This window comes from Lathyrus oleraceus, chromosome 7, assembly GCF_024323335.1.
Source record: "Lathyrus oleraceus cultivar Zhongwan6 chromosome 7, CAAS_Psat_ZW6_1.0, whole genome shotgun sequence".
Lineage (NCBI taxonomy): Eukaryota > Viridiplantae > Streptophyta > Magnoliopsida > Fabales > Fabaceae > Lathyrus > Lathyrus oleraceus.
In genome coordinates this window covers 174,749,172-174,761,187 of record NC_066585.1, presented here as the reverse complement: position 1 = coordinate 174,761,187, position 12,016 = coordinate 174,749,172, and the positions used below count along the sequence as shown (strand labels likewise).

Sequence of the window (12,016 nt, the reverse complement as noted above, 5' to 3'; positions counted from 1 at the left end):
GGCATGCATTAACCGATCAGCGGTTCGCTGAGTTGCTCAGCAGGTTTGATGATTTGGAAGTACGTCAAAGATCACCAGGTCCAAGAACACGCGGCGGAAGGCAACATTGACTTTAGTTTCCTTTTCTTTTTTTTGTACATCTTATATTCAATCCATCTTCTAATGTTCTTATTTGATTAGAAGTCGGAGGATAAATGTTTTAACTTTTAACATTAGAGAGTTGTTCAATCCATCTTCTAAAAGACACGGGGTTATCACAAAGTTGATTACAATTATGTATTTTTTTAATATATATATATATATATATATATATATATAGAGAGAGAGAGAGAGAGAGAGAGAGAGAGAGAGAGAGAGATGATGGTGCACCGACCGTGTAAATTATTTTTACACTGTCAACCAATGACAACTATGTATTCCGCCAAATCAACTATTAAATTTTAAATTATTTATATTATTTGGCACTTTAAAATATTTTGATTGGATGCATGTGTAATATTATTTTACACTGACAATGCACTACCACTAAACTCATATATATATATATATATATATATATATATATATATATATATATATATATATATATATATTGATAACATGAAATAATATCACATTTTTAGACTCGCTTTAATTAAATTATATTATTATTCACTTCAATTTATTTCATTTTATTCAATATTACTTGGTATTTTTCTTCTTATTTATCTCAGGTAGTTTATTTGAAGCACAAGTGAAAAAGGAAGAAAATGAGGTGCAAAAAGAAATGAAGAGAAGCAAATTTCACCAAACCAAAGCCCAACCCAAAAGTACTAGCGCTGAGCCTGTGACGAGCGCCACACATGGTGTGACGAGCGTCACGCCCTGCTGCCTTGTGTTACGAGCGTAACACATGGTGTGACGGACGTCACACCATTCTCCTATATTTTTGGCTTCAGAAGCGCAACAGAGGCACGTTGAAGCCTATTGTTACGCTTGACCTGGGAAACGTGAAGACCACTTTTACGGAAGGAGTTTTGGAAACCGTTACAAGTAGACTAGTATAAATAGTCACTTCCTTCAAACCCTGAGGAAGATCCTCTCTTCTTCGTGCTTTTTCTCTTCCAGCCGTGCAAGCATACTTTACATCATTATATTTTTTTACAGTTTTTACTTTTCTTTGCAATTTCTATTTTCTTTTCCAGTCAATCTTTCAGCACTTAATTAATTTTTCACACAATAGTTTCTACACCGGAAACTATTGTGTATCTTTCACCGGATCTAACCTTACGTTAGACCCTAGGTTTTTATTCCTTCACTTTTATTTTCCTGTCCGATTGAAGATTTCAAGAACAAATCCAACCGGTCTGTGGTGGAGTGTTCAAGATTGCCATAAATTATTCAGGTTCTTTAATTATTGTTTGAATTTATATATGCCCTGTTTTATTGTTTATTTGCATTATTTGCCTGAGATGTTTCTATTTAAGCATGATGATTGTTTAGATCTGTTTAGCATGTCTGGCTAATTTATTTCGGTATCGGTATGTAAAGTAAGCGGAATGAAGGAATCGAAACTAAGTTGGTTTAATTTCATTTAAAAATAAAGTCACTCTTTTTATGGCCTCAATTTACAGGGTTAATCCCAAAGTTTTTGTACGAGAGTAAAAGACATAAAGAAGTTAAAAGCAATAGAGCGAAAATTTGAGTTTTTAATTGGACAGTGTAAATTGGACATTAATTCTAAATCAGGGCGAAAGCAATTTTTAGAGTTAATTAAATTCTAATCTTTTTCAAAAAGTATTTTTAAAGGTTAAATGTGAGGACGAGAGTTAAGCATTTAAGTTTAATTATATAATCTAAGTCAACAGAGCGAGAGTTTGAGACGAGGGTGTTTAAACGGTTATTATTTTATTAAAAAGAGTTTCTATAGATTCTACTGTTTTCAAAAAAGTGATTTTGGACTTAACTAATAAGTGACAACTACATTAATATAAAGTCATGGTCTATTCAACAGAGCGAGAGTTTGAGAAAATGCTTTTAATCAATATTGTCTACTGAAAAGATTTATTTTAAAACCAAGAAACCAACGAAGATTTGATTCCCTAATTACGACGAACTACATACCGATATCCGCTTAATTGATATTTAATTTAGATCAAATTTTAGTTTTACTTTCCCCCCAAACAATCAAAGTATCACCCGCCTTAGCTTTACGAAGTAACCTTAGAAAACGGTATATCGATTCATAAGTCCATGTGGGATCGATATCTTTTAAAACTACGCGATAGAACTGTGCACTTACAGTTAGTACCCCAATTCGACTCATAAAGTCGCGATCATATATATATATATATATATATATATATATATATATATATATATATATATATATATATATATATATATATATATATATATATATATATATATATATATATATATATATATATTTCAATACATCTCTTAATAGTTAAATTTTTTTTTTAAATTTTTAGAAGAGTTCTTTCGAAAGAATATTTTTAATAAATTATTTTTTATATTTGTTGGTGTACAAGGTGAAGTAGATGAAGCTGGAAGAAGAAAGAGAAGAGAGAATAACAAACTTTCAATACTTTTACAAAACGGTTACAACAAATGGTTACACACATCCACTGAACACATAACAATAATGTCGCGTAGGCAAAATGCTTACCTATGCTGACTAGGTTAAACTTAACAAAACTACTACAACTACTACTACTATTACTACTACTACTACTACTACTACTACTACTACTACTACTACTATTACTACTACTAGTGAATACGAATGATTTCTAATACCATCCCTTAATTCATATTCAGCTAATCAAAACTAACAACATCAATTACATCCCTCAAGTGAAGAAATTGATCAGTCTTGATCGCTTTCGTCAGGACATCTACAAGTTGCTTCTAAGTGCTACAATGCATAACTTCTAGCACTCCATTTTGAACCTGACTTCTCAAAAAAGGATACTTAGTCTCAATATGCTTGTTTCTCCCATGCAACACTAGGTCACTAGGTTCTTGGCAAGATTGATTGCAGACTTGTTATCAATCATCATCTTCAAATGCTTGTTTACCTTGATCTTCAAATCCTGTGGTAAATTCAAAAGTCAAACAACTTGACATGCAACCATAACACCTGCAATGTATTCAGTTTCACAGGTTGACAAAGCAACAACTGATTGCTTCTTGGAACACCAAGAAATAGGACCTCCCAGATACTTAAACAAATATACAAATGTACTTCTTCTGTCAATTTTGTCTCCACACCAATCAAAGTCTGAGTAACACATTAGCTATGAATTAGCCTTTTCTCCAGAAGAGAACAAAATTCCATACTTCAGAGTCCCCTTAATATACCTTAGAATCCTGACAACATCTTGGTAATGAGACCATTTTGGTTTACTCATGAACCTACTAACCATTCTAACTGCATAACAAATATCAGGTATGGTATTACACAAATACCTTAGAGAGCCAACCAATTGCTTGAAAATTGTAGCATCTACATCATCACCTTCAGGATCAGAATCCAATTTGTGATTTGTTTCTGAAGGTGTGACCACAAACTTACAATTCAGTAGCTCAAATCTCTTCAAAAGTTCAAATTCATACTTCAGCTGATGCAAAATGATACCCTTCTCAGAGTTCATAATCTTCATCCCTAGAAAATATGTCATATTTTCTATATCAATTATCTCAAACTCATTCAGCAACACCTTCTTGAACTTAGCTATCTCATGTTCACAACTTCTTGTTAGTAATATGTCACTAACATACAAACATACTAGAATCATATTGCCTTCAGAAGTATGTTGAACATAGACACCATACTCCATCTCACACTTTCTGAATCCTTGGAGCTTGAAAAATGAATAAATTTTCAAATTACAAGCTTTAGGAGCTTGTTTCAGCCCATACAACGTTTTATGTAACCTGTACACCATCCCTTCCTGTTTCTTTTTCATAAATCCATGAGCTTGTGACACATATACCTCTTCTTGCAATGGACCGTATAGAAATGCAGATTTCACATCCAGATGCATCAGATGCCAATTCCTGTTTGCAGCTATCACAATCACCAGTCTAATTGTCTCATGTCTCGCTATAAGAGCAAACACCTCAAAGTAGTCTAACCCATGTTTCTGTGTAAAACCTCTTGCCACTAACCTTGCTTTGTGTTTTCCAATTGATCCATCTGGCTTCAGTTTCAACTTGAAAACCCATCTGACGCTGATGGATTTCTTGTCCTTTGGAAACTCAATCAAATCTAAAGTCTTGTTTCTTTCTATAGCCTCAAGTTCATCTTTCATGGCCTTCAACCACACTTTCTTCTTGAGAGCTTCTTCAACATTAACTGGTTCAGAGTCTACTAACATTGCACACTGAATGACTTCTCCTTCAGAGTCTATTTCAGTATCATACAGATGTCAAACTCTGCAAACCTTGTTGGAATGTTTATGATTCTTTGTGGTCTCTGAACATGTTCAAAATCTTCTTCGGATGCTAGAACTATATCAGATGCTGGAACTCCAGAAGTACCACCTTCAGAGGCATGACCACCTTCAGAGTCTGGAACATTCCTAAAGTCTGAATCTCTACCAGAGTTTGAATCACTATCAGAATCTGGATCAGAATCAGATTCACCTTCAGAGTCAGGCACACCTTCAGAGTTAGACACGCCTTCAGAGTCAGACTCGCCTTTAGAGTAATCTTCAGAATTATCTTCTGATTCTGACTCATCTTTAGACTAAAAACTCTGACTCATCTTCATAGACAGAATCCCCTTCAAAAGCAGATTCTCTTTCATAGTCACCTTCTAATTTCGAGTCATCTTTAGAACCTTCAGATTCTGAAGTATCTTTAGAAGTTGGCACTACACAAGAGTTGGATTGATATTTACTCCAATCCCACGCTTCTGATTCCTTCGCAATGACATCTTTTCTAAATTCAACCTTGTTAGTGACAAGACAATAGAGCTTATAAGCACATGTACCGTGGTACCCTACAATCAACATAACTCTACTTCTGTCATCCAACTTCCTTCTCTTAGCATCTGGAACATGTTTGTAACAAACATAACTAAACACCTTCAGATGACTCACACTTTGCTTATCTTCAATTCGTTTCTCTAAAGAAACAATTTCCTTCATCTTCTTGGTTGAACACCTGTTGAAAACATATGCTGCAGTGGCAACCGCTTCTCCCCCACAAGGTGTGAGGGAGATTCTTCTTCTTTAGCATGCTCCTTGTCATATCAAGCAAAGTTCGACTTCTTCTTTCAGCGAGACCTTTGAGTTAAAGAGTGTGAAGTCACCTTATGCTCAATTCCATTCTCCTCATATAAATTTTTGAACTCTGTAGAGTTATACTCACCTCCATCATCAGTTCTGAGAACTTTCAGCTTCTGACCACTCTGATTCTCAGCCTTGATTTTGAACATCTTATATTCAGCAAACACATCATATTTAAACTTTATCAGGGATACATACATCATCCTTATGAACTCATCAACAAATGACACAAAGTATTTATTCCCTCCAAGTAAAGGTATTGGAAATGGTCCGCACACATCAGAATGCACCACGCCCAAAACATGCTTTGCTTTTGGAGGCATTTCAGATGCAAATGACCGTCTTGGTTGCTTCCCTCTCATGCACACATTGCATGACTTCTTTGGCTTCTTAATTGTAGGAATTCCATGTACCAACTTCTTTGAATTCAGATTCCCTAAGTTTCTGAATTTCATATTACCAAATCTTTTGTGCCACAACTCACTTTCCTTCACATCACTTGTTGCACTAAGGCATTCAGAGTCTGCAGTTTTAACATTCATTTTGAATGTTCTATTCCTCCCCTGTTCTTACTTCATAATCAGCTTCTTATTATAGTCATACAACTTCAAAAGGTTGTCCTTCATAGTAACTGAAAAATCCATTCTCAATTAATTGACCTACACTCATCATATTGTTTTTCCTGCCAGGAACATACCACAGATTCTGAATCAATGTTGTTTTACCATTATTCATGACTAATCTGACATTTCTAGTTCCTTCGACATTGAGGTATTTATCATCAGGACATCTAATCCTTGTCCTTTTTCTAGAGTCAAAATCAACCAGCCATTTCTCATTTCCAATAAGATGATTTGAGCAGCCAGTGTCTACATACCACCAATTTGTCAAATATGCATCATAAAACTCAGAAGCCATCAATAATACATATTCATCATCATAATCTCCTTTGGCTACATTTGCTTCTTCTGAATTCCTTTCCTTGTTTTACCAACAATCAGCATCGAAGTGGCCAAACTTCTTACAACAGTAGCATTGAACCTTCCTCTTGTCATACTTCTCCTTCCCCTTTTGAGCAGTCTTCTGTTTTTCAGAAGTTGAGGTTTCTGACTTCTGAACACCATCAAATATATTCCTGGCTTATGACTAAGAATGATTTTGATATTTTTTTTACTAGAAGCTGCCTTCAGAGCCTGCTACTCAACCTCTATTTCAGAGTTTCTCTCAATCAGACGCAACTCTTGTGCCTCTAGACTGCTTTGTAGCTCTTCGACTCTCATGGTGCTAAGATCCTTAGATTGCTCAATTTCTACAACAATATAATCAAATTGAGGACTAAGAGATCTAAGTACCTTATCAATGATCCTTTCTTCAGAGAGAGTTTCTCCATACGACTTCATCTCATTTGTGATCAGAATTACTCTAGAGATGTAGTTAGGTACCTTCTCATTATTATTCATGTTGATATTCTTATACTGCTTACGTAGAGACTAAAGCTTCACCTTATTCACTGATGCATCACCGCCGTAGCACCGTACTAGTATGTTCCACGCAGCCTTTGCCATCATCGAATCAACAATTTTCTCAAACATGTCCGCATCCACACACTGATGGATGTAGAACAACGCCTTATGATCCTTCTTCCTCAGATCACGTTGAGCATTCCTCTGCACATCCGTTGCTTTTGTCGGAAGTGAAACCAGAATGTAACCGTCGTTGACAAGATCAAGAACATCTTGAGTGTCAAACAACACACGCATATGAACCATTAATCAACTCCAGTTCTTACCATTTAACACTGGAAACTTAATACTTAGATTACTGTTTTCGTTCATCTTCAACCTTGTGGAATTCACTCAGATCTCACTAAACACTAGTCTTTCCCAATTGTTGGAAATCCACCAATTTCCCTTCAAGAAATTCACCAAAACCTATGGAGAATTCCGAACCGAATCTTGATGAACAAGATTCAATCAACCGATCGAATTCTCTTCTTTTTCTTCACTCTTCACTCGAGTTAATCAATCAATCTTAGTTGTAAGATTGTATTTCTACACAAAGGTAATGAAAAGAAACAAAATTTAATTGGGGAAGAAAAAGTGATTAAGGTTTTCGAATAAGGAAGAAGAAATCATGTATAGTAACTCTCTGCTCACAAAATGTGATTCTTTATTCTTTTACAGTTGCAAAATTCAAGTTGTTTCCAATAATAAGGGTTACTTCCTATTTATAGATTTTGATCTTGCTTACTCCTTAAGCAAGACCCAAAACTAACCTAACTAACTCAGCTGAACACATAAATACAGCTAAGTCTAACATTACTGTCGGGATACTCTTCGTCATTTCGACACCTAGGTGATTCGACACTTCCTTGCTTCTGTCTAGCAACCTGCTTCGACACAAGGAACTACAATTTAACACACCACCTAATTTATTGTGTCTAAGCGATCTATATTCATCATAGACCTTAACTTCTTAAACACTTCGACCTGCACTCCTTTTGTCATAATATCTACAATCTGATTCTCAGTTCTGCAGTGTTCCAAGTTCAGCTTCGCTTCTGCTTCTTGCTCTCTAAAATAGTGAAACCTCATTTCAATGTGCTCGCTTCGACCATGCACTATCAGATTCTTCTCCAGATTGATAGCAGACATGCTGTCCATCTTCATGGTAATCGCTCCATGATTCTTCCTTGTAATCTCTTCGACTAAATTTGCCATCCAAGTTGCTTGACATGCACAAAGAGAAGTAGTTATGTACTCTTCTTCACACGACGACAATGATAGTACTAGTTCTTTTCTCGAACTCCAAGCAACTGGTGCACCACCTAGCATAAACACATAATCAACTGTGGGTTTTTTATCCTCAACATCACTACACCAACTTGAGTCGGTGTATCCTACTAACTTACATTCTTTTCCTTCATCAACTGCAGGAAACAAAATGCCATAGTCAAGAAATCCTTTCAGATACCTTAGTATCCTCTTCGTCGCTGCTAGGTGTGATACCTTTGGCTTCTGCATGAATCTACTCACCATACCTACAATGCATGTTAGATCAAGCCTTGTGTGAAAAAGGTATCAAAGTGATGCAATGAGTCTTCTGTACTGTGTTGGATAAAATCATCTTCATTTGTGTATTTCAATAGTTGCAATATGGGCTCAGCTAAAGTCGAAGTTGGGTTGCAATCTTGCATCTAAAATCTCTTGATTATTTCTCCTGCATATCTTCTTTGGTGCATCATCAAGCCTCTACTACTCTTGTAGAATTTGATGCTAAGGAAATATGAGAGATTTCCCAAGTCTGACATTTCAAACTCCTCACTTAGATCATGTTTGAAATCTTCGATCTCTTTCTTTTAACTTCCTATTATCAACAAGTCATCGACATAGAGACACGGTATAAACACATCTCTATTGCTTCTTCTTACATTGACTCCATAATAAGTTGTGCACTTCACAAATTCTTTTTACCTTAGGAAATTGTCTATCTTCTTATTCCAATCTCTTGGAGCTTGCTTAAGTCCATACATGGCTTTATGCAGCCTGTATACCTTGCTTTCTTCGCCATGTTTCACAAACCCAGCTGGTTGTGAAACATAAAATTCTTCACCTAAGGGGCCATTCAGGAATGCATATTTCACACCCATCTAACATATGTGTCATTTGTTCATGTTTGATAGACCCATAACCAACCTGATTGTTTCGGTCCTAGCAACAGGTGCAAAAACTTCATCGAAGTCAATTCCTTCCTTCTGAACAAATCCTTTCGCCATAAGTCTTGCCTTGTGTCGAGTTACTTCACCTTTAGGATTCAACTTCACCTTGTGTACCCACTTCACATCGATTGCCTTCTTGGCTTGAGGCAATTCGATAAGTGACCAAGTGTTGTTGACTTCGATGGACTCCAGTTCCTCATTCATTGCTTTCACCCACTTCGAATTCTTCAATGCTTAAACTGCATTGATCGGTTCGACATCTGCATAGGAAGCATAATATACCATCTTACCTTCATCATCGACCATATCATCTAATGTAATCACATATTCTTGCAACCTTACATGCATGTGTCTTGTCTTTTGAGGTCTGCTTGGGCCTGCTTGACCTCTGACTTCTTCTTGTCGAATATCTCTTTCGACTTCGCTTGCTGGTTCTTCACATAAGATTCTCACTGAATCCTTCTTGACATTTTTAATCCAATCCCATTCCTTAAGCTCATCTATGATCACGTCCCATCTGATCACTACTTGCTTGTTCACTAGGTCGAACAACTTGTAACCTCCAGTCAAATGATATCCTAATAGGATCATCTGACTCGACTTGTCATCAAGTTTTCTTCTAAACATATCTAGCACATGTCTATGTGGTATAAATCCAAATACTTACAGATGACTCAAGCTAGACTTGACACCAGACCAACATTCTTCTGGTGTAATTCCTTCTAGATTTTTTATTGGACATCTGTTCAAAATATATGTTGCAGACGATACAACTTCTCCCCATAATTCTTTGGATAAATGCTTGCCTTTCAACATACTTCTCACCATATACATGATGGTTTTATTCTTCGCTCATATAGTTACATTACGCTATGGATTGTAGGGCAACACCACCTCATGCATAGTCCTTTCTTTCTCACATAACGTGTTGAAGTATTTCAACATATATTCTCCACCACCATCAGTCCTCAGAATCTTGAGCTTTCGACCACTTTGTATTTCGACCATAAGATTTAAACTTGGAAAATACCTCGATCACTTCACTTTTCTTCTTGATCAGGTAAGTCCACAGTTTTCGACTGAAATCATCTATGAATGTGATAAAAGTATCTGTTACCTCCAATCAAATCCACTTGGATAGGACCATACACATCATAGTATATGACTTCAAGGATCCCCTTTGACTTACTTCATGCATCCTTGTTGAAGTTGTTCTTGTGTTGCTTCGCCTGCACACATTCCTCACATACTTCATTTGGAATGTCAATTTATGTTAACCCTGAAACCATATTTCTTCTCTTCAGATTTCTGATGTCTTTGAAGTTGAGATGACCAAGTCTATAATGCCATATCCATTCATCCCTGCTAGTTTTAGTTGCAAGGTACTTGTGCTCCATCATATTAAGTTCAATCTTGAAGGTTCTATTTTGAGACATATGTTCCTTCAAGATTAATCTTCCACCCGAGTCGAGAAATCTCATCATCTTGTCTTTGATCGACACTTTGTAGTTCTTTTCGACCAACTTCCTTATGCTGAGCAAATTACTTTTCATGCCTGGTATGTACAATAAATTGAAAATTACTGACCTCTTGCCATCTTTCCTCATAATCAGAACATCACCAATACCTTCAGCTGCTAGAGTATTGTCATTTGCAAATTTTACCATGTTCTTCATTGAGAGTTTCATGTTGACAAGCCAATGTTTCCTACTAGTCATGTGTGATGAGCATCCTGAGTCCAAGTACCATTGGTCCTAAAATATTTCTTCTTCTTTTGTTGTGACCATCCGCAACATCTATTCTTCTTCACGCTTTGCAAACTTTGCATCATTATCTTGATTCTTTTGTTTTTCAGAACAATCACTATAGTAGTGACCATACTTCTGACAGTTGAAACACTGAATGTGACTTTTGTCAGGTTTTCGACCACCACCTCTTCCTCTACCTACATCACCAACTCTTTGGTTGCTTTGATATGAGGGCTTTCTCTAATTCGACCAGCTTCCTTCTTGATGATTTCGACCATTTGAACTGTTGTAGCCTCCTCTACCTTTGTTGTCGAACCACTTCCCTTTATATTTCTTTTCTCTTGCTGATTGCGCCTACAAAACCACATCACTCTTCGACTTGCCTGCAGTTCTTTCATCCATTCTTTGTTCATGAGATTCAAGTATCCCTTGAAGATCTTCCTTTGTCAATATTAACAAATCTTTCGATTCTTCTATGTCTACTACCATGTGGTCGAACTTTGGAGTCAATGACCTCAAGATCTTTGAAACAACTGATCTTGATGTCAACACTTCTCCACATACCTTGATTTGATTCATCAGTTTTGTAACCCTAGTGAAAAAATATGTTATGCTTTCATTGTCTTCCATCTGAAGCAATTCATACGTTCTTTTTTGAGCTTGTAACCACACTTCTTTTACCTTTTCCGCGCCTCCAAACGATTTTTGCTTCTTTTGCTGATTCAACATTACCAACCTTTTCAAGATTGTTTGCATCAACACATTGAATGATTATAAAGATAGATTTATAATCTTTCTTCTTCAACTCTTTGTGTGCATCCTTTTCTTCATCCGTCGTATTTGCTGCAAGCGGCATCACTCTCTCCTTCACAAGACCCCAAAGATCTTGATAGCAAAAGACAACCTTTATCTGCTTGCACCAATTCTCATAATTTTGATTCTTTAGAATTGGGAGACTCACCAAAAAATACCCATTCGGATGATTCATCACCATCGTGTTTTGCTTCACACGAATCGCTCAGCTAGTGCTCTAGATACCAAATATTAGAAATTCACCAATTTCCCTTCAAGAAATTCACCAAAACCTATGGAGAATTCTGAACCGAATCTCGACGAACAAGATTCAATCAACCGATCGAATTATCTTCTTGTTCTTCACTTTTCACTTGAGTGAATCAACCAACCTTGGTTGTAAGATTGTATCGCTGCACAATGATAATGAAAAAAAACAAAATTGAATCGGGGAAGAG

At 36.2% G+C, this 12,016-nt stretch overlaps 1 protein-coding gene across 1 annotated transcript; it reads right to left on the bottom strand.

Annotated features, from left to right (window-relative positions):
* Positions 1-5,897: 5,897 nt before the first annotated feature.
* On the bottom strand, positions 5,898-6,760 carry LOC127102710 (uncharacterized). The gene is made up of 3 exons (XM_051040055.1): positions 6,506-6,760; positions 6,296-6,413; positions 5,898-6,169 (listed from the first exon to the last, which is right to left on the bottom strand). The coding sequence occupies exons 1-3, from the start codon at positions 6,758-6,760 to the stop codon at positions 5,898-5,900; spliced, it is 645 nt and encodes a 214-aa protein (XP_050896012.1).
* Positions 6,761-12,016: the final 5,256 nt, after the last annotated feature.

Bases quoted from the DNA above. Each gene is read 5' to 3' on its own strand.
- LOC127102710 (XM_051040055.1), bottom strand. From the start codon at position 6,760: ATGAATAATAATGAGAAGGTACCTAACTACATCTCTAGAGTAATTCTG. The intron at 6,414-6,505 runs GTTGAGTAGCAG...GATGGTGTTCAG, and splicing joins AGAGAAACTCTGAAATAGAG to AAGTCAGAAACCTCAACTTC. The intron at 6,170-6,295 runs GTTGGTAAAACA...GGTGGTATGTAG, and splicing joins TGGCCACTTCGATGCTGATT to ACACTGGCTGCTCAAATCAT.